Below are 24,165 nucleotides of genomic sequence, written 5' to 3' on the forward strand. Positions count from 1 at the left end.
TTACTCCGAAAGTAGTACGTTTGTCCGTGGCTGCCAGTGGCCGCCCCGCCTCCCGAGGCGAAAAAAATAGGGTAATAATTATTATTGTTGTAAGGAGGGGCCGGCGGCGGGCAGGCCAACGAGTGACTGACTCGGAAAGCAAACAGTTCATCCCGTTCGTTCCCTCGTGGCCTGAGCTACCATTTCACCCTCATTTGTTTTTTATTCAAATAGCCTGCCGGTCCTCCTTTTAACTCTTTCTTTTTTCCCTCATCCCCTTTCCGAAATCGCTTGCCTCCAAAAGCACGCATTTGCGCCACCATGTCTTCCCTACCTCCGGTCTACATTGTCTCCGCCGCCCGCACTCCAGTGGGCTCTTTCCTGGGGTGAGACTTCACACCGGGCCGCCAGCAGGCTCTCAGATAAAATGGTCCACAGCGAAGCTGATCCTAGTTTCCTTGTTTCACAGTTCTCTCTCGAGCCAGACCGCTCCGCAGCTGGGTTCCCATGCGATCAAAGGTGTGCCTATAGTGCTGAAGCGATGGATGATGTGCCCCTGATCGCTGACTGCTTCGATGTCTAGCTGCCCTTAACAAAGCCGATGGGATCAAGCCTTCCGATGTACAGGAGGTTTTCTTCGGCAACGTTCTTTCTGCGAAGTGAGTTTTCTCGCCTGCTGTGTTCATGATTACCCTTATGCCGTGATGCATGCTAATGGTCCTAATCAATCAGTGTCGGACAGAACCCCGCCAGACAATGCGCTCTTGGCGCCGGACTCGACGAGTCAACCGTTTGCACCACTGTTAACAAGGTCTGTGCCTCGGGGTTGAAGGCGGTCATTCTTGGTGCTCAGACCATCATGACTGGAAATGCAGACATCGTTGTTGCAGGCGGTACTGAGTCCATGTCCAATGCCCCGCATTACCTTCCGAACCTCCGCAATGGCGCCAAGTATGGCCACCAGAGCTTGGTGGATGGTATTATGAAGGATGGCCTGACAGATGCGGGAAAGCAGGAGCTTATGGGTCTGCAGGCTGAGGAGTGTGCTCAGGATCATGACTTCACCAGGGAGCAGCAGGATGAGTATGCTATCCGGACCTACGAAAAGGCCCAGGCTGCCCAGAAGGCCGGCCTCTTCGACGAAGAGATTGCACCTGTTGAACTACCCGGCTTCAGGGGTAAGCCAGGTGTCACCGTCGCTCAAGATGATGAGCCCAAGAATGTGAGAACTCATTTCCCCACGTGAGGCATCCTTGGTCCCGATCGTTCATGTCAAACTGACTCTTTGGCTTTTATCTTCTAGCTCAACCCTGATAAGCTTCGAAGCATCAAGCCCGCTTTCATTCCTGGCTCTGGAACCGTGACGGCCCCCAACTCCTCTCCTCTTAACGACGGCGCCGCCGCTGTTGTCTTGGTTTCCGAGGCCAAGGTTAAAGAGCTGAACCTCAAGCCTGTTGCAAAGATTCTCGGTTGGGGAGATGCCGCACACCAACCCAGCAAGTTCACCACTGCTCCTGCGTTGGCGATTCCCAAGGCGCTCAAGCATGCAGGTGTCGCTCAAGATTCCATCGATGCCTTTGAAATCAACGAGGCCTTTAGCGTTGTTGCTCTCGCAAACATGAAGCTTCTGAACCTACCTGAAGAAAAGGTCAACCTTCATGGTGGTGCTGTGGCTATTGGCCACCCCATTGGTGCCAGTGGTGCTAGGATCTTGACTACCCTGCTCGGAGTTCTCAAGGCAAAGAAGGGCAAGCTCGGCTGTGTCGGAATCTGCAACGGTGGTGGTGGTGCTAGTGCCATGGTAGTGGAATCCCTCGTCTAAGCTAAAAAAGTTTCACCTCGTGAACTAAAGTAAGCTGTCGCGCAATATGAGGACGGCAAAATGATATAAATACCCTGATCTTGCCGATGCCTAAAGACTGCGCATCGTGTTTTAAGTCAGGGTGAGTGGGTCTGGCATCTGACGAAATGCAATATAATAAATACATGAACTCGGTTCTTTTGTCGGAAAGTCTTGTTTATCCTGTTTATCTTGGCACAAGCACTGCAATTGACGTACCTAGTACAGAAAATCCGTCACCAGCAGTGTAATATTTAATCAAAGCCTTGAGTGTTCTGTCTCAATACTACTGTTAAGGGCTGATGGCCATTTTGTCGTGTATTATACATGGTCATACTGCTACTAGATTATACTACTTGCTCACCTTCGCTTCTCATACAGCGCTCGGCTGCTGCGAAAATCTCTGTAAACACCCATTAGCCAAAAGCGCCTAGATGCGCCTAGATATCTTATTAGCTAGCTCTTGTCTGGGTCGTATTCTTGATGACATTTCTTAGGATATACTGGCTACAATGCCTCATAAACAGAGGAGTCCTGGGAGATGTTCAAGCAAATGCCCCAACAAATGCCATGAGTAGAGCGCCTCCTGCAACGGCTACACAAGCCTCGACACGCCGTTGACCCCTGAGCGTCGCATAGCTTGATTCACTCAGGAAGTCCTCTGCCAGAAGTTCAACAAGCCCCGCAAATAATAATAGCCCGCTACTGATGGCGTTAGTTATTCCCACTGTGAGTAAGCCTGTCGTACTTGCTGGATCATAAAGGTTATGCAGAACAAGCCCCATAGCTTGCCCTATGGGGGTAGTGGTTCCATAGGCAAGCGCCATGAGCCACGGCCTGTACGATGATGGGGGAAAGAGATCAGGGATCAAAGACGCTATCCGTGATCCGAGAGCAAATCCTTCAAAAGTCTGGTGAAAGCAAATAGCCACAAGAAGGACGATGAATGATGTACCCGTGGCAACACTGAGGGCCATTCCGATGAAAATACTGTGGAAGAGAATACCGGCTTCGAGCAACAAGCATTGAAGCAATTGGCGCTGTGGATTTTGCCTGGATGACTCGAGGTCGGTCCCCTGATGTACGCTACCATGAGACCGACGGTGACCAGAATGCCACGGCTGCTCATCCCGGTTCTTATGGGAATTGCCGCGAGTATTTTCGAAGGCACTTGGTTCTTCGAATTCCCTGTCGTTGAGTTCGGTAGACACAGCCGAATCCTTAATGTTTGACCCTGAAGGCCCACTGACCGGGGATCTTCCAAGTGACGTGGGAGAGTGTAGAGTCATGCCTTCCCCAAGGCTGTCAAGGTGGACATTGTCGGCCAATCCGTTTCCGTAGTCATTGTCTTCCTCTTGATCGTCACTTGCGAGATCTGCGCCGACGTCGCTGATCAACTGGTCGTATTCGCTCCCATGGACATGGCCCGCACCTTTCAGTGCAAAGAACATCTCAACGAGAACCACCACGAATACGGCAATCATAGCCACAAAGCCGGCCATGGCACGATAGGTCTCGCTCCAGAACCGAGGGAGACAAGGGTCGGTCAATGAGACAAATGCTGTAGGGAGGAGGTGTACGAAGGCTGTTGCAATGAGTACGCCTGTTCCGAAGTGTCTAGAAAGGAAAAGGAACCGGCGTGGGATTGGGAGGCGCGGGAACCGACGAGCAAGAACGGGGAATGAGCACGCTAATATAACCATGGGTTAACAGCCAATCACCCAAGAAGCCAAAGAGAAAGTAAACTGTACCTAGCGTGCTAAGCACAAGGATAAGGAACAGTGCAAAGACATGTATCGGCGTGTTATAGGCGCCTCGCTCCCTTGATCCGCAAGTCGAGGTGTCATCGTTAGAAGCCCGAGCATAACTCCGTCGGGAAAGCTCCGTCCGCAAAACAGATTCAGGAATATCGGAGATTAATGAGAACATATATTCAGTCCCTGCAGACAAATATTCGCGTTAGTAGAGAACGAAAATATGCCGTGCGGAGCGGAGCAGGCTGGGAGTTGGACCGGTCAAGGCAAAAAAGAGAGATATATGTGCGTCTCCCACATTGTATTCCCTTTGAACTGAACTTACCTGAACTACTAGGGTCGGTCTGACCCGGCCTTTGGTTTCCGTCCATTCTCGGCTAAATGTCATGTAACGATGTACTCTCGCCGCATCCATGACCTGAAAACATGCACTGGGCGCCGGCACAGGCTCACGAACGGTTCAGAAGCAGCCTAAGTCGCGTCAGCAGTTGACAATTTTACAATGCAGCGAGCACATACAGTAGCTTCTGCGAGAGGGATAACACCGGAAGTTCTGGCAGCGAGCAGTCTCAATGACGTGATGCACCTACCATGTCTAAATAGAGGACGCCTATTCGACATGTAGGGAGACTTTGCCGGTAATCCGGACACGCGGCTCGTTTGTCCAGATAATCTTATCAATCAGTTCCGTGGTTCTCGCTTATCTAATCAAACCGCTGCGCATTTGATTGTTGGATTGACTAATCTGGATAATCTAATCTGGATAATCTCGAAGGAGCGACGTACGAGATGCACACCACAGATGTTTCAGATGGCTATTATTGAGGCTCAAGAATATACTAGGATAACCTCTATTGAATCAGTTGCTACTCTATATGGGCATAATAATATGCTGTAAAGAGCAGGACGTAGCTCCTTGAAGTACCCCATACGGGGTAGTCGAATCCAATTCGGAGAGATATAAGTGCGGCCGAAGGGGTCTCTCCGTACGGCCACGTTAGTATCTGATGATTCTCACCCAGATTTCTTGATAAGGGAGGAAAAGAATACTAAGTGCAATATACTTCTTGGCAGGCGCTGTTGGCTAATGGAAATCTATCTATCTATTTCGTAGAATTTCATCAATTCAATACTACCTGTTTCTCAGCTTGGTCCAGCCACTGGTACCCTTCATACGAGTGGGTCCACGAGGTCCACTGAGGTTGCTCGCGCCGGCAACTGTATCCTTTACGCTATTCCCGCTATTAGTATTACCCTGTCGCTCCGGTGAGGTAGAATCGGTGGATGGATGTTGAATAAGCATTGATTCCCTCGGTTCCTGACTTGCGTCGTCCCAATCGCCTTCCAGCAGCTCCCATTCTGCACTCGCCATTTCACCCAACAGAGTTGATTTCAGCTTATCCACGATCTTTGTTGGAGTTGGAAGTCTCCATGTGCGCATGAATTCAGCCCCCTCGACAGCACCCAGAAAGGAATGTGCAGTCCCATGCGAGTAATGCCCTAGCATAGGGAATGACATTGTGCGCTGAATGGTAGTTTTGGGTGAGTCCTTTGATACCCTCATCTTCGCCTGTATGTCGCGTCCAGCAAAGGCTCTTGATAGTGTCGATGGCTGCGCAGGTGGTGCCACAAGGAGTTGCCACAAATTCTTCCCAACGTTACAAACTTCTTCCCAGGACTCTGATGTTATGTTTATACCTTGAGTTCGACATAGCCACGACACATTCCATGCCAGTAATGTTACCCCTTCAAGAAATAGTGCATATGTTCCAGGGTCTTCCCTAGCCAGTTTCGGAAGTGCTCTGTCGATGGAGAGGGGCCGAGGTCTGGAAGGGCGAGGCGATGCGGTTCTAGTTCCAGGCGGTACAGATGGTGGATGACGTAGCGAATATGTTACGGAATTTGGATCTCGTGAAAGATAGGACGCAGAAGGTGCGCATATAGTGGGTATAGGATGGTCTTTATGAGGTAAAGTGATTTCCGCTGGGAGTCTGAGAGACAGATAATGCGAAACAAGGACGAGAAGGTGAGCAACATTGAAGAGGGAGGTGGATATATAAGCTGGCGTGACACCTGTCCAAAGCATTACTAACTGATATAAATCAAAGGTCGCAGAGCTGTAACTTTCCGTTCATGTCCCTCAAATCGATGATATCTATACCACCCATCGTGTAGACCTCTTGGGACAATCCTTCCTTACTCCTTGTCTTCCGCCGTAGCCCATAAAGATTGGCAGCTTCTCGGCAGAGGAATATTCGGGCCTCTGCAGTTTTGCTATGGAGCGAATGCCAGAGATGATCCGTCCTCTTAGTATTATTCTGGATGTTGGCCAGAATTGCAGCTTCCCGCTCGCCGAGCTGATACTGTGCAGATTCAGAGTCCGAGTGCCGTCGCGCTAGTGCGAGCCTGCGTTGGGAAATTTCAAGTCTTTTGTCCTTGATCTCAGCAGTCAGGTTTTCGAGTTGATCACCGAGTAGCCTCAACCTTTCACACGACTCGGCTTCTCCCTTAGCGATCATCTGTAAGCTTCGCTTGGCAGAGAGCCCATTTTGGTAAGCAATGGCGGTTTCTTTGATTCCACCCGACCATTCCGCTTGGGTTGTCTCAGGGGTCACTCTAGCTTGGATATGTTCCCCAATAGACTGTCTCTCAAGCAGGACCCTCGCGTTCTCAACCCGGAGCTGATACAGCTGACTACGGGCACAGGTAGGGCAGAAAAACCGGGTTCGCGAAGCTGGAGCGCGAAAACATGTATGACAGCTCATCTCAAAAAGCTTTGTCTCACTCTCGGTTGATCGATACTGCCGTAGCTCACAGTCGCATGGCCTTGGGCTTCCGGTGATGGAATACCAACTCGACTGTCTGGCTTCGAGCACGTAGGTTGCATGAACAAATCATGAAAAAGGGGGGCACTCATGTCTTAATCGGATTAAGTGACGACATAGGACGATATGTGATCGATAAGTGTCACTGGATTTACTTATCTGAAGCCAACGAAGGGGACCGCCGTTTGCGTCACGTCACCTGACCAATCGTATATATGTACTGGGTGTTTGACATGAGGCACATATATATATGTTACGTAAGCGACATCGGTTGTCGTAATCATCACACCGCTCCTTTGTGCTTAAGTGCGTATCCGTAACAGTATCACTGAACTTACAGCCGAGTATCAGCAGCTGAGAATTTACCAGCTTCGGTTCAGTACGGAGAAGTTGTTAGTATAAACAAATATTATAGGTCGCTGTATTGTTATGAGGCATGTTAATTGAGCATACCAACCGGCTTACCCTTACACACACTGAATACCTTAGCGAAACGTATAATTGCACTTGCAGAAGCCTATTGGTTTTAATATAGTGCTGCTTAATCGCAACTATCAGTGGCTTCCAGGAGCTGAATGATGCGGTTATTGGAATTCGACGCAGTGAGATGGACCTGCAGGTGATTACCACTTTCGGCCTATCTAAACATATCAATCGACAGCAGTATGTGCGATGTAGTATGGTGGATAGTTGCGATCACCTGACTCATCTCGTTTCCCCCTCAGGGAGTTTCGATGCTAGACTGAGCCATAGATTAAGTTCACAAATTGCGTACTTCTGCCATACACTCAAAAAGAGCAAGTTCTAGCGCTAGGCGGTGTAAGTTGAGCCACGCATATTTCTATGGTGCGTATGCTAACATTTGACAGGGTTCCCCTGGTACATACCCAGTTAGTTGAGCATCGAACGTGAGCATGGTCGGCAATAACACGCGGTCCATGTCTGCACGATATATTTAGATCTCACTTCTCTGTATCTATTGCTACTGCTCCTGCTCCTATTCGACGCTGATTCTTAGCCCGAGAAGCTATAGTCTAATCATCGGCATGACTTCTCTAAACAGGGACTTTGCAGGCTCCAATTTCCCGGGTAGTGATCTGCATCAGAACGACCTTCGCACCGAGTCTCTGAAGACCCTTCAGCAGTATATGTCTCCACCTTCAGGAAACCTAATGGACTATGATTGGGACCAACTCCAAGAAGAATACATCGCTTCTATGGAAAAGCATGAAAATGCTGAAAGAGACTTACGTAACCGTGTGGCCAAGTTGCTTGAGGTGTTTATAGCCGTCATTGATCTCGTGACCTTTATCTGATATTCTCTTTTAGATCTTCATGGCGTGGTCGGAGACAACTGTTATGCGCGATGAAATCAGAGCTTTAAAAAGGTTGGTCCTCCCAAGTCCGCGAAGTCTTCAACACAATCACTGATGTTATTGTAGATTTAAGACACAAATGAAACATGTTCAGACATCTGAAGAAGATCTAGAACTGAAACGTAAACACTGTACGTAAAATCAGTCTCAGCTAAACCCGTTTGTATGTATGATTTTGCTGACGATGACTCAGATGTCGATGTTGTGAAGGCTTTCGAAAGTGCCCTCGCTTTATTGAACGACCGCCTCAAGTCGTAACATTACTCGAGGGCGGTTTCTTCGAGCCCTCTCCGTTTCCAGACCCCATACCAAAACCGCAGAAAATTACACATTATCACAGCTTATCATATAATGTAATTAATGAAGTTCCACTGTTTCCTTCGCATGGCAATAGATAATTTAGACCGAACTGTTACCATCCAGACTATCACCGTTCCTCGATATCGATCTGATAAGGCCATATACGTCCAAATAACCTACTCCCCTGCTCTGGTTGAGAAGTTGTTTCGTCCTCCGACACTATGATAGGTGTCACTAACACCTCTCCCAGAGCTTGTCAGTAGCCGTTCCTCCTCAGCCTCCTCAGTTTCCTGGTCCAGTAGACGTTCATCAAGTTTCGGATGGCGGATGAAAGAGGTGACCAAGACGAGCAAGTAGACAACTGAGATTTTAGATCTTATAAGCCTGTGGCTAGATTTTATGAAGACTGGAGGTTCCCACTTACCGAGAAAGATAAATTGAGACCAGAAAAATACTGTGCCGAAAAAGGGATAGCTTATCGTCACGCGGTTGAGGAACATACTAGTGACGCTGGGTGTGCAGACTTGCTTGGCAGCCGTGTTGTCTGTTAGTTCCGAGCATGGCTTGATCAGGCGTTTGTTAGTCAAACAATCCGATTGCTGGCCCGGGGGGCGATCACAGAATGTTTGTGGTCCAAAAGTTGCGTACTGGGGTGCAGCAAGCATGGGGATCGAATAGTCCAAAGCTAGTATTGTCAAAATCAGCATGGCAGTGGTCAGCAGCAGGGCTTGTGGAGACGTGTGCCCCATTCTGATCCGAAATATTCTGATCCATAGAAAGCGAATGCCAATGGTAGATATCCCGACCACTGAACTGCCAAACAGCAGCAAAACAACTACTGTAAAGACGGCGTAGTCGATCGGAAATACCTTTGCTGATTGAACGAATACCCAGTTCAAGGGATTGAAAACCCCAATGCGACTGAGTATGTATCCGCAACGTTGTTTGCACATAGAATTCTTGGCTTTGTCAATTGCCGTCAAGAGCATCGATATCCATATCATGAGTGCGACTAAGAGAATGGCAATGCCGCCTAGGAGCTTTAATGGGCGGAAGAAAGCCGTAACCTTTAGCCAGGCCCTCATAAATCGGCCTCGACCTTCACCGTCAGCCTCTTCTGCCAAGCGTTGCCGCCTAATAAGCGTCCTCTCATCTCGAACGAGGGTATCGAGCTCTCTACGTTCCTTAGAAGAGAGGAGACCCGGATCTCCTCTACAGCGCCCTTCCAGCTGGCGCTGACGCTCTCGGTTAGATTCGAGCTGTGCACCTGTCGACGCTTTCCAGGTCATGTCTGACACAGATGGAGCTGCTCGTATCATCCTCATGGGAAGAACGGCAAGGCCCGTTGAGGTATATAAGACATAAAGGAACAGCCCCAGAGTTATCAATAACCCAAGGGTGAATGTAATGACCCTCTCGCCACCTAAAAGAAAACCAATCAGTATTAAGTTATGACGAACAGGTATTTTCTTTCTTTCTTTCTTCTAGAAGAAAGGGGGAAATAAGGACATGCTGGAGGGAGGCGAAGGGAGATCTCACGATTCTCAGCCAGAAGCTTCCTGAGATAGTCTGAAACATTGCTGTCCTTAATATTCGAAACAGGGACAAGAAAGCCAACAATGAAAAGCACAACCACTATCGCAATAAACGAGATAGTGTACTTAAACGCGGTCCAGAGTCGTTTGGCAGCAGATTGCTCACCGGATTCGACAGCCACTTCATCGTATTCTTCGTACCAGAAATAGACAAATGGGATTGCGAGAAGGCATAGGAATGCATCAAGCGAGTAGAGGAGATAGTACACAGCCGTTAATAGAGAAATAATCTTGTCTACTTCATCCTGAGTGGCCCAAGGTTTTCTTTGACCAAGCTTCGAGGATGTGGTAGATGATATTAAAGCAACATCCACGGGCAACAAGAGAACAGTGGCAAGTAAGCTTGTAATCGCGACAATACACGTGAACGTCACAACTGAAGAGCGATCCCGAGGCGTTTGATATGTATAGATGAACACCGACGCTACCATTACCAGAACAGCTACCACAATAGCGTATACTGCCCATATAAGGGATGTTTGTAAGAGGGCCATCTTGGTTATAGGGATAGATTCGGCCCTACGAAAGGCGAAAGACAACAGTTCCGCAAAGGGTTGGGTGCATGTATTGTCAAGACTCCAGATCCGATGGAATTTTCACATCGGAGTAGTTGGATAGACGAGCTAGATCCTATTCTGTTTCAAGTTGTATTCATACCCAAATCACTCAAGACGGGCATGACGATAGGTATAAGCAAGGCAGGCAGGTAGAAAAACAGATTAGTTGTTGAGGACCACCAACAATTAACGTTCTTTCTGGGGTCAAAAAGTCCGCATGTATTACGTCATCGTCTGGGAGGCCAGATGTATTGTCACGTGTTGCGACGCACTTGAAGCACGGAACCTCCAATCATGCCCGTCCCAGCTAGGAATGTTATGATAAAGCTTGGGTTTACTATTTATTTTCGTCGCCGTCATCCCAGGCTTAACACAATCATTCCCTTCATTCACAACAATCATCCGCTTAGCCCGTTCTTACTTTCCTGGCAATGCTGCCTTTTGCGCAGGTCAGTAGAGTAAACTGGGTTTGACGAGGAGAGTCAAACACTCCTGGGCAAAGCAATTTTCTGGTTTGGCAGACGCATGATGCAGTGCTATACTGAACTATTGCCCCCGACTGGGGTCACCCATGCTTTGGCGGTCCCTTTCCTTGCGGCAACATCAAATGATCTGATCGTGGTTAGAACATCACTGCTTCAGATCTATTCGCTGCATAAAGTTACCTCCCATGCGGAAGGAGCCGACGCCCAGCAGGAATTGACGAAGCTCCTCCTGGAAAAAGAGTATTCACTTTCGGGAACTGTAACTGGTCTTTGTCGGGTCAAGGTTCTCAACAGCAGGAGCGGCGGAGAAGCTGTTTTGGTCGCCTTTCGGAATGCCAAACTTAGCTTGATTGAATGGGACCCAGAGCGTCGAAGCATCTCCACCATCTCCATTCATTATTACGAGCGAGATGATCTGACCCGTAGTCCATGGGTTCCTGACCTGAAAAACTGTGGCAGCATCCTCAGTGTGGACCCAAGCAGTAGATGTGCAATATTCAACTTTGGAATTCGGAATCTCGCCATTATTCCTTTCCACCAGCCAGGAGATGACCTGGTGATGGATGAGTATGGGTCAGACCTCGGGGAAGGAATGTCAACTGACCACGATCTCGGAGGTGGTACTGATAAGGCCAAAGAGGGTATTGCGTATCAAACTCCATATGCCCCGTCTTTTGTTCTGCCCTTGACGGCATTGGATCCTTCCATACTTCACCCGATAAGCCTTGCTTTCCTATACGAGTATAGGGAACCGACCTTTGGCATATTATATTCTCAAGTTGCAACATCAAGTGCCCTCCTGCCTGAAAGAAAAGACGTGGTTTTCTATACTGTGTTTACGCTAGATTTGGAGCAGCAAGCATCCACGATACTACTTTCCGTGTCAAGGCTGCCTAGTGATCTGTTTAGGGTGGTGGCCCTCCCACCTCCTGTCGGCGGTGCTTTATTGATCGGGTCCAATGAATTAGTGCATATTGACCAGGCAGGCAAGACAAATGCCGTTGGAGTTAACGAGTTCTCAAGACAAGTTTCATCATTTTCTATGACAGACCAATCCGATTTGGCACTACGTCTTGAGAATTGTATCGTTGAGTGTCTCGGGGATAGCAGCGGGGACATGCTTTTGGTGCTTTCTACCGGGGAGATGGCCATCGTGAAATTCAAGTTAGATGGGAGGTCAGTCTCTGGGATCTCGGTTCACCTGCTGCCGGCTCACGCAGGCCTTACCTCCATGAATTCCGCGGCAGCTGCTTCAACCTTCATAGGTGATGGGAAAATTTTCCTGGGCAGCGAGGATGGCGATTCGGTGCTTTTAGGCTATTCTTGTTCAACCTCCAGCACAAAAAAGCACCGTCTGCAAGCAAAGCAAGCGATAGATGACTCTGCGGATATGTCAGAAGAGGACCAGAGTGAGGACGATGTGTATGAAGACGATCTTTATTCTACGTCCCCGGACACAACACTTACCGGCCGCCGTCCGTCAGGAGAATCATCTGCTTTCGGGCTGTATGACTTCCGGATGCACGATAAGCTTATCAACATTGGCCCTTTGAGGGACATAACCATGGGAAGGAAGCTACCCACGAACCAAGAAAAGGGAGGCGATCGTACTAATAGTACTTCTCCAGAGCTGCAAATAGTAGCTTCCCAAGGCTCACACAAAAGTGGCGGTTTGGTAGTAATGGCCCGCGAGATCGATCCCCATGTCGTCGCCTCAATTTCACTTGAGTCAGTAGACAGTATCTGGACAGCTTCATTGACTTGGGAGGAAGAAGCTGTGTCGAGAACGTCTGAGAAGATAGGGCAACGATCGCAGCGATGCTATGTTATTGCAACAGAGGCCAAAGCTTCCGATAGGGAAGAATCGCTCATCTTCGTTGTGGATGGCCATGATCTAAAGCCTTTCAGAGCGCCCGATTTTAATCCCAACGAAGATGTGACAATTAACATTGGGACACAGGAAAGCAGAAAGCGCGTGGTTCAAGTCCTGAAGAACGAGGTGCGGAGTTATGACATTGGTAAGTTCACAACGAGCCCGGTGTCGATGTAACTTTTCTGATGGAACAGACCTGGGTTTAACTCAAATATACCCGATATGGGACGATGACACCAATGATGAACGAATGGCTGTTAGTGCCAGTTTGGCCGACTCTTGTCTTGCAATCCTACGGGATGATTCTACGTTATTGTTCCTTCAAGCAGACGACAGTGGAGACCTTGATGAAGTAGTCCTTGATGAGGATGTGGCATCTGGAAAGTGGATATCCTGTTGCTTGTACAGCGATAAAACTGGGTTGTTTTCCTCCATCGATCGAACACTGAGTGAGCCGGTCAAGAACGATATGTTTCTATTCCTACTCAGCCATGATTCCAAGCTCTTCGTAAGTATCATGAACCCACTACGCGAGATTTTCTGCTCTGATCGTCTTCTACCCTGCGTTGATGGCATCTAATGCTTCCCAAATCATCAGGTATATCGCGTCCGCGATCAAAAGCTGCTATCGATAATCGAGGGGCTGGACGGCCTGTCGCCTCTGTTATCCAGTGAGCCACCCAAGCGGTCTGGCACACGTGAAAATTTGATAGAGGCAATCGTTGCTGATCTCGGTGAAACATGGAGTGCTTCGCCGTACTTGATTGTATGCCACCATACTGGTCACTCTAGACCGCCTCTCATCACTAGCTCTGGTGCGCTAACCGAAGCCCTGATAGTTACGATCTGAAACCGATGACTTGATAATCTACAAACCTTTTGTAATTCCAACAGGTCCAAACGGAGATATTCACACCCTGAAGTTTTCCAAAGAAAACAACAGTGTTCTGCCGATGATCTCACCTGATGTCGACTCAACACAGCCCAGTGGATCAGATTATAGGGCTAGGCCACTGCGCATCCTGCCCGATATCTCGGGACTCAGTGCTGTATTCATGCCTGGTGCTTCAGCAGGCTTCGTTCTCAGAACATCTGCAAGTGCGCCACACTTTCTGCGCTTAAGAGGGGAAAGTCCCCGGTGCGTAAGCAGCTTAGATACCTCTGAATGTAGTAGGGGGTTTATCTCTATGGACTCGCAGGTTCGCAATGACAGGATATTTCGTTATATTGATATGCTAACCTAGTGGGCAGAGTACGGTTCGATTTTGTCAGCTGCCCGCTATGACACGATTCGATTACCAGTGGACTTTGAAAAAGGTGCACCTAGGAGAACAAGTTGATCACTTAGCTTATTCCACCTCTTCCGGGATGTACGTACTAGGGACGTGTCATGCAACTGATTTCAAATTGCCCGAGGATGACGAGTTGCACCCAGAATGGCGTAATGAAGGTTTGTGCTCTATCTACCCAATTCAGGGAACCAGGCTGAAACTGTCTAGCTATTTCGTTTTTCCCATCGGTGCGTGGAAGCTTTATAAAGCTTGTTAGCCCCGATACATGGTCTATCATCGACAGGTATGAAGTCATCATCTGCTTTTTTTAAGACTAGGTCATCCTAACTCTTCACTTGCACAGTTATTCCCTCGGCACAGACGAGTACGTCATGGCAACCAAGAACATAAGCCTTGAAATATCGGAAAACACCCACGAACGCAAGGACTTGATCGTCGTGGGTACTGCGTTCGCCCGGGGCGAAGACATACCCTCACGCGGCTGCATCTATGTTTTCGAGGTCGTGCAGGTTGTTCCAGACCCAGACGACCCTGAGACAGATCGCAAGTTGAAGCTTATCGGTAAAGAATCAGTGAAGGGCGCCGTGACTGCCCTATCTGAAATCGGCGGCCAGGGCTTCGTCCTGGTGGCACAAGGACAAAAGTGTATGGTCAGAGGCCTCAAGGAGGATGGTAGCCTTCTCCCTGTTGCTTTCATGGATATGCAGTGTTATGTCAGTGTCGTGAAAGAGCTCAAAGGCACTGGGATGTGCATCCTTGGCGATGCCGTGAAAGGGATATGGTTCGCAGGCTATTCGGTATTGTCCCCATGCTCGGTCACTATGGAACCAACATGAGCATATCAAGCTAACATGTCCGCTTTCTAGGAGGAGCCCTACAAAATGAGCCTTTTTGCCAAGGATTTAGACTACCTTGAAGTGTCCGCGGCTGAATTTCTTCCAGACGGTAAAAGGCTATTCATTGTTGTGGCTGACAGCGATTGCAACATCCATGTATTGCAGTATGATCCGGAAGGTAGGACTGGACAGCCGAAAGGATTACTCAAGGACTCAGCTAATTGCAACAGATCCCAAATCCTCGAACGGTGACAAGCTGCTTAGCCGCAGTAAATTTCATACGGGCAACTTCGCCTCCACGTTGACTCTTCTACCACGTACAATGGTCTCTTCAGAGAAGATGATTTCCAATTCGGACGACATGGATATCGACAACCAGAGCGCCCTCCACCAAGTCCTGATGACCACACAGAACGGCTCTCTTGGCTTGATTACCTGCATGCCTGAAGAGTCATACCGCAGATTGTCTGCTTTACAGTCACAACTGACGAATACACTGGAACACCCCTGCGGTCTCAATCCTCGAGCCTTCCGAGCTGTGGAGAGCGATGGCACAGCTGGTAGGGGTATGCTCGACGGTAATCTCTTGTTTAAATGGATAGATATGAGCAAGCAACGCAAGACAGAGATCGCAGGACGCGTGGGTGCACGTGAATGGGAGATAAAGGCCGACCTTGAGGCCATTAGTGGTGATGGCCTTGGCTATCTCTAACTACACCAACCCTTAAGGAACCTGTTGCTCATATTCTGTACTAGCCCGGAGTGTCGGCTAGCTAGATCAGAAACCGAACTTTCTACGAAAACTTGGCTAGATTGTTGTCACAGATACAATGGGGCAGGTTCTACTCCATGCTCGCATGAAGTAAATTCACGTCAACATGTATATTGTAAGGGCTAGTTCCGTGTATACCTGCAATTCGTTCAGCGTGGATAATTATTACACATTGTAGTTTCCCCATATAAAACCAAAACAGTGCGCACAAAACGCAAGTGCAGTGCATCACAGATACCGACTGATGAAGACAAATGTAACAACAAATTTTGGTACAGGAACGTTCCAGACGACCAGCCGAGCAATACTCTTTCTTCGGTCCCGTAGCCGGCGAAAATAATTACCAGACAAAACCTCCTTTCACATATATGCAACCAGAAGAAGAAGAAAGCAGGATGATGGAAGAAGGACGGCAACCTGAGAAACAGAAATGAATAGGGAGCCGAGTCCGAGAAATAGAGTGGAAGAAAGGTGTTAAAAAAGAAAAGAAAGAAAAAAAAAGGATAACCGAAGAGAATCACGCCCGAAAGGCGCAAAGACCAAAAGCCGCTTCCTATCCGTGACTCCATCGCGCCGCGACTTATCCTTACCAGGGAAGGGTCGTATAAATAACCGTACATCCCAAGACCCAGATGGGAGGGGGAATAAATAGAGAGGAAGAGAGAGAGAGAGAGAAAACAACCCAGATAAAGACGAGAAAGTATAGAAGCGAGACAGGAGATAAGGGGAACGGAGCGTGGTGGAAGAAGGATGCGTGAAAGGGCAAACAGGAAGATGGAAGTGACGGACTAGGCTGGTGTCTGCCAGAGGAAGAGCTCTGGTGCATATTCAACCAGCCTGCCAGGCAGTGTGGGCGAACGCAGGATGCACAAGCAATCAAAGAAACAATTGGAGCAGTTGCTGGAGTCTAGGAAACTGCTCTCAAGCCCGACTGCAGATGCATGAAACCAACCCCGATGGCTCTCATCACCCATTTCATCGTCAAAAGACATCTTCTGCAGCGAAATATCGTTTGCTTCGTCCGCGCGCAGCAACAAACTTCACTTCAGGTAGGTTTGTATGGTGCACTACATGTGGTCGATATACTGCATCGACTGGTGCTTGCCAATCATCCAAGCCCAAGGGGAAATACTCATATAACAAGTCAGCGCTCTCATTTGGAAATGGGAGCGTCGAAGCGAAGGGCTGCTGCATATTGGTATTATTCAGTAAGGGTAGAGAGGACGAGCTTCGCGATTGTGTTTCGGGTAAGCCATGAGACAACTTGCGCATCTTGGCCGGAGGGGCTGCAGAATTATCCATGTTCATAAGCTTGTGTGACATATCATTTGTATATGAGGAGGCCGGCCTGGCCGAATCAGCTGGGTTGACCGAATCATTGCCATCATCATCTTCGAGGAGCGATAGATTGATGGGGGCAGCAACTGGATGTCGCTGGGCTTCTGTAGGCCGTGAGAACTCCGGGCTAGACTGAGTATATACCGTCGAGTGAGGCAAAGTCGTCGATGGATGCGCACCGCCAACGGGAGGCGGCACTTGCGCCCAATCCGGGGAAGCTTGTTGGCCAACTACACCACCTTGGGACGTAGACGTCTCTGGGGAACTGCTCTTCAATGTGGCTTTGGCCTTGGCCGGTGCATGTGGCGCAGAATCACCGGTTGGGGTTCGGTTGACAGCAGCCGACTGAGCTGCTTGTGCGCTTTTGCGCGACGCCGCAGCACTATTGCTCAATGGCAAGTCCTTGCGAGACTGGAAATTGCGTGGGCTCCGGCCCCGGACTATGACAGGGCCTGACTGTACCTCGCAGACTGGTATCTTGGCACCGGTAGACAGCGTAGCTACAACCTTCAAACGAATAACGAAGTGTTGTTGGAGCTCTTTTCTGCGCCCATTATTCGCAGTAGCAACGCGGAATTGAAGTCGTTTCCAGGCAATAGGGAAGGTGGCGTAGTCCGTATCAAGGTCTTGTCCGGCCATGATATCTAATGGAATCGGAGGTGGCTCCTTTTCAACCTTGATAGTAGGATTGTTGCTATTAGGGTTACCGCCGTTTCCGCTGGAAACATTGTTCCCATCTTCAGCTGTAGGATTCACATTTGCGGCGGGTGTCTTCCAAGGAACCGAGATTATCTTGACGGAATTGCCTTCAACGGACTCCGTAGCAGACACAGTGAGTTCTTGGGCCAAAATAGGGATCCGGTCGCCTTGCTCCGTCATAATGTAGCGTAAGCTCCGTGGGAGGGTAACAGAGCCTGTTATCTGAAACAGGTTTCGGCGGTAGCACGTCAGCTCCGCTCCCTGCTGAGGCGGGGCATTCTCGGCAGGGGATGTGGTCCAAGGCGACTCTGCAAGAAAGAACATGCCGTGCAGCTGAGCAGAGAGCGATATTGAGGTGCGGCGTAGAGAGTAATCTAAGAGAGTGAAGCCGTACGCAGGCATGGAGAAGCTCAGTAGTTTATTGTTATGATCTATAGAATCAGGAGGTTGCTCGGGCGGCGCAGGTTCGAACGGAGCGACCATGTCTGTAAACGGATCTTCATAACCAGAAGGAAATCGTTTCAACGATGCGGGAGGTAAAGCATGTTGAGAAAATGCGATGTCGTCCCCACTAGCGGGATTGTATGTCAGACGCGAACTATGGAGGGAAGGATGTCAGCTCAACTCACCTCACGAATGTTTCGGAGTCGAAATTAGAACGTTGTTCAGGCAGGTCCATGCCGGACATTGAATTGAGGTAATCGGTGCTCTGCATATTACCGAGCGATAACGGGCTGGCCAGGTAAGGCATAGCCATGGTATCAAAGCCCTCCATGGCGGGGCGGCAGGACACGAGGCGTTTAGGACAACCGAGATGATTGAGGTAAAATCGGTATCTTTAATATGCCGGGAAGCGTTCAGACTCAATAGGTAGAAGAGGCCGGATGAAAGTGCATGAAGAGGTCGACGAAGGACAAAGTTCAAAGACGAGTCGATATCGGCAAGGATGAAGCAGAATGGTCGCGACGAGCGCGGAGGACGCGGGTTAAGCTAGAGGGGGGAGAGTACATGGAAGGGTTGGACCCAAAGAGAAGCCAGCCGCGGACGTAACTGGCGCGATTTGGGGACAAAAGAAGACGAGGAAGGAGGAGGGGAGTAGATCACCTAAAGTGGGATAAGAAAGAGTAATGGCAAAGTACCGGGAAGGTACAAGGGAAGAAGGGGAGAAGGGGAGAAAGAGGTGGAAGAGGAGGAAGAGGAGGAGGAGGAGGAGCAGTAGTGGCGGTAGTTGTAGTTTGCAGCAAGTAGTAGCAAGTAGGAAAAGATCATGAAGAAATGCGGAGTGTAAGTAAGTAAGTAGTAGGAGTAATAGAAGTAGTAGTGGTAATAGTGATAGCAGGAGCAGCAAGCAGCCACCGCCTGGAGTGGATCGGATTCGCCCGAAGTCAGTGCATTTGGAGAAAGCAGCTTGTGGTTGGTGGAGACGGGAGTGATTCCTCAGGGAAAGAGCGTCCAAAGAAGTTAACGATTCACTAGACAAGATCCGGAGCGAGCCTAGGCTGGCATGGATGGGGATTTCGGGAGGAGATAAGAGAGGCAGGGCCAGGCAGACGGACCCGGCGATGGGGCCGCAGCAAGAGCCAGCAAGAGAGGGGCGGATGGTGGAGAAGGGGAAAGTGAGAAACAAAAAATAAAAAAAGGGTTAGAAAATAAAAGAATAAAAAATAAATAAAAAATAAATTAGAAAAGTAAATAGAAGAAGAGAAATAAAGAAAAAAAATGAACAGGTAAGAGGAGAGGAGAGTGGAGTGGAGGGGAGGGGAGGGGAGGGGAGGGGGGAAGAGTGGAGGGACTGGAGACCAGACAGACAGAGAGCGCGCGCGAGAGAAGAGCGAGAGAAAGAGCTGAGACGGACTGGCCAGACGTTTCGGGGATTTGGCTCACAGTACGGATAAAGTACAGAAGTCAAAACGTCCACTTTTTTCTTTTTACCTTTCCCTGGATCGAGTTTAGCTTGAAGGGAATTACCTAAGGTACCCACGAATGAAGACAGCACATTCTCAATTCGGTTACTTTACAGTTACCGAAGGGGTTTTAAGTTGAACAAGAGAAGCTGATACGCTGGACCCGTGTGGATTACCACGCTCTCAGACCAAAAAGCATCTGAACAAGCTGAGATCCCGTTTGTTGCTTCTTCCTCGGATTACTATGCGGAGCACATCCAAGGTTAAGATCAAATGAAAGAAGAAAAAAGAAAGAATCCACCTCCGTGAAGCCGAAGACGGGTATTTGGGATCGGTATTGCAGCCCGCAACACTCCTAATTCGTCAGAAAAGAGAAGGACTCGGAATCACTTAGTAGTTAATCCACTGAAAGAGAGATACTCATTTGCTCTTCATTTTTCACACATCCCTATTCTTTCGGGTTGTCTTCCTTGCTATTCATTTTTCTTTTTATTTTTATCTGCTTTTGTTTTGCCCTCTTTGGAACCCCTCGATTCGTATTTCTGCAGAAATGGCAATAAAAGAAAAAAAAAAAAAAAAAAAAAAAAAAAAAAAAAAAAAAAAAAAAAAAAAAAAAAAAAAAAAAAAGAAAGCCCCAATAGAAGTTTGATCGGAGACAAAGACAGCAGACAGGACTACCTACACTACACTACAACAAGACCGAAATCTGAAATTTTGAGAAGTTTCTTTGACACTTCCGATGAAGACCGCATTCCCTCGTCTTTGAAGAGCAATTGTCCCGATAGGTTGTACACTAGTATGCTCTAGCGTTCCCGGGAAAATCATTAGGCTACGGCGCACAAGATGACAGCTACTAGGTCAGGGATGGTGCCAAAGTTTGTATGAAGCTGTAGAACTGCTGTGAGTCAACAAAGTGGCATACCTTCATCCCTCTCTGATCAGGAACAACACAATGTTGATCACGTGTTCAGGAGCTACTGGTCTACACCAGTGTTATTGTTGATTTTTGCCCGCCGTTGGTACCTGGAAAACGGGAGGTATTGTGGACGTTCCTAATGCGGTACTAGTTGTGGTTGAGAAAGGCTACAGATTATGGGTTCTGTCTACGAGTATCTCGGTCCCTGAGGCCCATGTAGGACCTGCCGGATCAGGTGATGCTTGTCCAGCAAAATCCGATTTGCATGCAGCCGTTGCGTGAAAGAGACATTCGAAGTACTAGTCACTAGTCTATGAGTACTTAGGACTTGCTTCATAGGAGACCCACTATAACCCGGGGAATTCAGGGTCAAAGCCTTACTCTATAGGCCAGTTTTGTCAACGGTTCTGCCAATCTTAAAATATGAACACCTACGACTGCTGTTTTCGGGATGATGAAGATGCTAGTACTTACCGAGGTATTGAGTGGGCTGTTCTCTACTAGTTCAGGGAGGGTAGGTGAGGGTGGCCAAGGAACAAAAACAAACACAGTGTATTCCGTGAGAGAAGAAAAATTATAATAATAAGTATAACAAACGTGGTCTCATTTTAAATAAGATAGACTCAAACTTTCTCGGCTAACATCGGCCGAGGGAAACACCAGACCCCTCTTTTAAGGCGGCCTGAAGTTGGGGCAAATGTTGATGATGGGCTATGGCTATGCTACTTCTGTGATACAGAATGCCATGTAAAATAGTACCTAAAGAAAGAGAACTTCCAAGTTCAAGGGTTTTGCGTAGCTGGCCAATCTCAATCAAGTCCGTTCCGGACCAGTAATTAATACCTAGTACTTACTAAGTACTCGATACAGGGCCTCGCCTAAGTGCGGTTTCGGCCTTTACCAACCCAGGTAGTAAGCTCTCAAAATATAGAAAATGGAAAAGAAAAGAAAATGATTGATCCGGCGATGTGGCCATAACCTGTATGAGGTAATTCCAATAGCAATACTGTTTTGGTTGAACGAAGATGGTTGGTTTGGTAGATCACCTTTCCCAATGTCTTCCGTCATCAGTGATGGATTATTTCTCCGACCCCAGCCATCGAGACGGCCAACCATCGCTGGGTAAAGCCAAGTATACTACTAGTACCTGTGTCTTGAGCACAGTAGAACCCCTGACACATGCAGCGAAAACAACAAATTTACATGGATACAATGTTTTTGTGTAGTAAGTAGTGTCCGAGATGGGTAAGTACGCCCGGTCTAGCCGATTTATGTGATTCAATCAATCAACCTTGAAGTCCGGTCGCATGTATATCGATTTTGTGAAGTTCCTTATCAACATATACTTAGAACTGACTTGCTAATTTCTCACACGTAAAAATCATCAGCAGCAGGATTTACTAAAGTTCCTAGCTGAAAGCTTACTATAGCACGAGTATTGCTACTTGGAGGGCATATAACCCAAATGCATCAATTCATTCTATTCTATTATTATCATTATTATTTCTTCTTACTTTTCTTTGTTTAATATGCTTGTTTCTCCTCTGCATACATCAACAATGCTCTTACAGGGGGGTTATTAGCCAAAACGCTCGTGCGAGAATCTAGAAATCAGTAAATAACCCACCCGCAACACTCGGAAATGTGGCCCTGGGCTAACGGGGCACCCAAACCCACAAATCTAAGTTACATGGTCAGAAATCAAGGGATTTGGAGTGATCACTAGCATACTACTAAGTGAGTACTAGGGTTGTGTAACGAGTACTTGAAAAAGCTCTATTGTCTGTATTAGTGCTGCTCACCACTGGTTTCTCCGCATGCAGTCTCTCAAATAAGTACTGGGATCCCTTGTACCCAAAGTGGTTTACCCATCAAACAACACAAAACGCATCTGGAAATAGTTACTAATTTACTGCACACCTGGGATAGGGTCTCACACACACAGTACTGTATCCAGGGTACCTGTCTACAATTCAACAGACCTTCAGCTGAGAGGTAGGTCCCATGCCTTCATCGTCGACTACAAGAACATCATCATCATCATCATCATCATCATCATCATCATCATCATCATCATCATCATCATCCTTTGCCCAGCTTTCCGAGCAGTCTGCAGTGAGAGGTTCCAGTGGCCACCATTGAAGGGGGGGCCGGTCCTGCTCAGGAGGCAGTTTGGAAACATGATTGGCTATGATCGAATGAGATGTCTCAGTCTCTGGGACAAAGCCGGATTAGCCGCGTCCGAAGGTTGAACCGCAAATTGCTCGTTCTTGAACCGGGGGCACGAGCTGCAGAGTAATTCGAGTCTAACTGATTCTAATAAGCTGCGTTTAAATTTGCGCTAACCAAATAAAGCTAGTCGTGGGAATTTGGGTATGCAGCTATTCCACTCAAGTATCTGCTTAGTACGGAGGTGTAGACCTGGGGGTGTGGGCCCACCAAAAGTGATTGCCATCATTGAGAGTTAGTAGGATTGTTCGAGGCAATTGGATTTCCCCCTCTTATGGTTCCGGGGCGAAAATGCCTCAATGTGTGTATGTGTGGGTGGGTAGACTCTTTCATCGAAACAATGGACACATTTGATGAGAGCAGAAGAATATTAAGCCTCTTAGGACACCTGCAAGTTGCAGGACTTATGGGGCTTAACTGCGGGGTCTTGGAACTACAGAAGAGCTTGCATAGTGTCTTCCCTGATTGTAGAATGAAGAATGAAAAAAATAAAAATAAAGAACATAAAAATGAAACTTATAATAATCATATTGTTATTTATTTATTCGAGATATATCTATAGGGAGGGAAATGATTGAATCACCAAAAAGAAACAAATCTGGTATGCAAGGGGACCGATCAATCCGTTGAAAATGCCTACTGCTTCGTGAACCTTCCTTCCTACACGTATTTAGTTACTTGCTTACGGTACGACCTTCTTCCTTCCCTCCACATAGAAGAGGCAAATCACCGACGGGAAGCAATAGTAAGTAGGAGCAAGTGTGTGACAGGCTGACAGGATCACAAGCCAGTCCTTGTGGGACCAAGTCCAAAGTCAAAAACACCTGCAGCCTTTCTCGCAGTTTTCTTTCGTCGAGGACCCCCCCTCAGGGCGTCCTTGGCACCAGCCTTACACCTGCCAGTGGAAAATCCGTATCTAGATACACAGTATAACCCCATCCCATGGTTTAGAGTCTAGACTTTGTGCCTTTTTTGGTTTGGGCAAAATCTCACACATCGCGTGCTGATCATCTGTCCGATTTTAGCACGACACGAAGACGGGATCGCAGCCAGTGCGATGTGAATCTATGGGGGGGGGGGCGGGCGGGGAGGGTGTGGCTGCCCCAGTCACATGTTCGTTCTGTTCAGTCTCTTGCCGACACACTACGGGATATGGAAGGGGGGTGGGGATGGTTGTGTTTGGAAAAGAGGCAAAAGCAGGTTCCTTTGACCCTATCCTGCTTAGAGCATCTGTCCCTGACCACTGCACTTCTAATACTAGTATTCTCATTCTCAGGGGTGAGATCCTGGATCCAAGGCTGATTTACCCAATCTGACCCCGAGAATGGCACCATGTCGTCATTTTGAGTTCCCTGGTTGGGTGGGTGTGGATCACACTCTGTCTGCATCTTCTAAAATCGGTCTGCTAGGTTCAAGTCTACGTAGGGCCGGGAATATATCATTGCAGTTGATTTGATTATTTTGATTAGTTATTTTTCTTTGAGTGGAAGAGAAGAAAAAAAGAAAAAAAAAGAAAAAAAAAGAAAAAAAAAAAAAAAAAAAAGGGTCTCCAATTTTGACTGAAAATCTACACGAAAACCCCGGGATCGAATGTA

General features: G+C 48.0%; 8 protein-coding genes across 8 annotated transcripts; 3 read left to right on the forward strand and 5 right to left on the reverse strand.

Annotated features, from left to right (window-relative positions):
• Positions 1 to 131: 131 nt before the first annotated feature.
• On the forward strand, positions 132 to 2,195 carry erg10B (acetyl-CoA C-acetyltransferase). The gene is made up of 5 exons (XM_025624526.1): positions 132 to 365; positions 449 to 498; positions 563 to 638; positions 712 to 1,201; positions 1,283 to 2,195. The coding sequence occupies exons 1-5, from the start codon at positions 301 to 303 to the stop codon at positions 1,799 to 1,801; spliced, it is 1,200 nt and encodes a 399-aa protein (XP_025473771.1). The 5' UTR covers positions 132 to 300; the 3' UTR covers positions 1,802 to 2,195.
• Positions 2,196 to 2,274: 79 nt separating this feature from the next.
• Positions 2,275 to 4,202, reverse strand: BO87DRAFT_381426 (putative ZIP family zinc transporter). The gene is made up of 4 exons (XM_025624527.1): positions 4,093 to 4,202; positions 3,899 to 4,044; positions 3,571 to 3,759; positions 2,275 to 3,509 (listed from the first exon to the last, which is right to left on the reverse strand). Exons 2-4 carry the CDS (start codon positions 3,942 to 3,944, stop codon positions 2,365 to 2,367), a joined length of 1,380 nt encoding a protein of 459 aa, XP_025473772.1. The 5' UTR covers positions 3,945 to 4,044; positions 4,093 to 4,202; the 3' UTR covers positions 2,275 to 2,364.
• A 429-nt stretch (positions 4,203 to 4,631) lies between these two features.
• Positions 4,632 to 6,490, reverse strand: BO87DRAFT_411359 (Atg14 domain-containing protein; the record flags this gene model as incomplete). The annotated part of the gene is made up of 3 exons (XM_025626437.1): positions 4,632 to 5,646; positions 5,735 to 6,383; positions 6,428 to 6,490. The coding sequence occupies 3 exons, from the start codon at positions 6,488 to 6,490 to the stop codon at positions 4,706 to 4,708; spliced, it is 1,653 nt and encodes a 550-aa protein (XP_025473773.1). The 3' UTR covers positions 4,632 to 4,705.
• A 671-nt stretch (positions 6,491 to 7,161) lies between these two features.
• BO87DRAFT_381427 (uncharacterized protein) lies at positions 7,162 to 8,147 on the forward strand. Its single transcript, XM_025624528.1, has 5 exons — positions 7,162 to 7,217; positions 7,268 to 7,675; positions 7,728 to 7,786; positions 7,841 to 7,905; positions 7,968 to 8,147. The coding sequence occupies exons 2-5, from the start codon at positions 7,445 to 7,447 to the stop codon at positions 8,030 to 8,032; spliced, it is 420 nt and encodes a 139-aa protein (XP_025473774.1). The 5' UTR covers positions 7,162 to 7,217; positions 7,268 to 7,444; the 3' UTR covers positions 8,033 to 8,147.
• BO87DRAFT_381428 (putative LMBR1 domain protein) lies at positions 7,968 to 10,386 on the reverse strand. The gene is made up of 3 exons (XM_025624529.1): positions 9,614 to 10,386; positions 8,499 to 9,497; positions 7,968 to 8,435 (listed from the first exon to the last, which is right to left on the reverse strand). Exons 1-3 carry the CDS (start codon positions 10,161 to 10,163, stop codon positions 8,251 to 8,253), a joined length of 1,734 nt encoding a protein of 577 aa, XP_025473775.1. The 5' UTR covers positions 10,164 to 10,386; the 3' UTR covers positions 7,968 to 8,250.
• A 172-nt stretch (positions 10,387 to 10,558) lies between these two features.
• BO87DRAFT_381429 (cleavage/polyadenylation factor CFT1) lies at positions 10,559 to 15,622 on the forward strand. The gene is made up of 9 exons (XM_025624530.1): positions 10,559 to 12,729; positions 12,779 to 13,092; positions 13,183 to 13,350; positions 13,424 to 13,783; positions 13,836 to 14,034; positions 14,084 to 14,159; positions 14,220 to 14,673; positions 14,743 to 14,890; positions 14,943 to 15,622. The coding sequence occupies exons 1-9, from the start codon at positions 10,755 to 10,757 to the stop codon at positions 15,422 to 15,424; spliced, it is 4,176 nt and encodes a 1,391-aa protein (XP_025473776.1). The 5' UTR covers positions 10,559 to 10,754; the 3' UTR covers positions 15,425 to 15,622.
• BO87DRAFT_225420 (uncharacterized protein) lies at positions 15,516 to 16,285 on the reverse strand. Its single transcript, XM_025618717.1, has one exon. The coding sequence runs from the start codon at positions 16,102 to 16,104 to the stop codon at positions 15,634 to 15,636; it is 471 nt and encodes a 156-aa protein (XP_025473777.1). The 5' UTR covers positions 16,105 to 16,285; the 3' UTR covers positions 15,516 to 15,633.
• Positions 16,285 to 18,460, reverse strand: BO87DRAFT_225398 (NDT80/PhoG-like DNA-binding family protein). The gene is made up of 2 exons (XM_025618716.1): positions 18,151 to 18,460; positions 16,285 to 18,092 (listed from the first exon to the last, which is right to left on the reverse strand). Exons 1-2 carry the CDS (start codon positions 18,294 to 18,296, stop codon positions 16,466 to 16,468), a joined length of 1,773 nt encoding a protein of 590 aa, XP_025473778.1. The 5' UTR covers positions 18,297 to 18,460; the 3' UTR covers positions 16,285 to 16,465.
• Positions 18,461 to 24,165: the final 5,705 nt, after the last annotated feature.

Source organism: Aspergillus neoniger (assembly GCF_003184625.1).
Source record: "Aspergillus neoniger CBS 115656 unplaced genomic scaffold BO87scaffold_79, whole genome shotgun sequence".
Lineage (NCBI taxonomy): Eukaryota > Fungi > Ascomycota > Eurotiomycetes > Eurotiales > Aspergillaceae > Aspergillus > Aspergillus neoniger.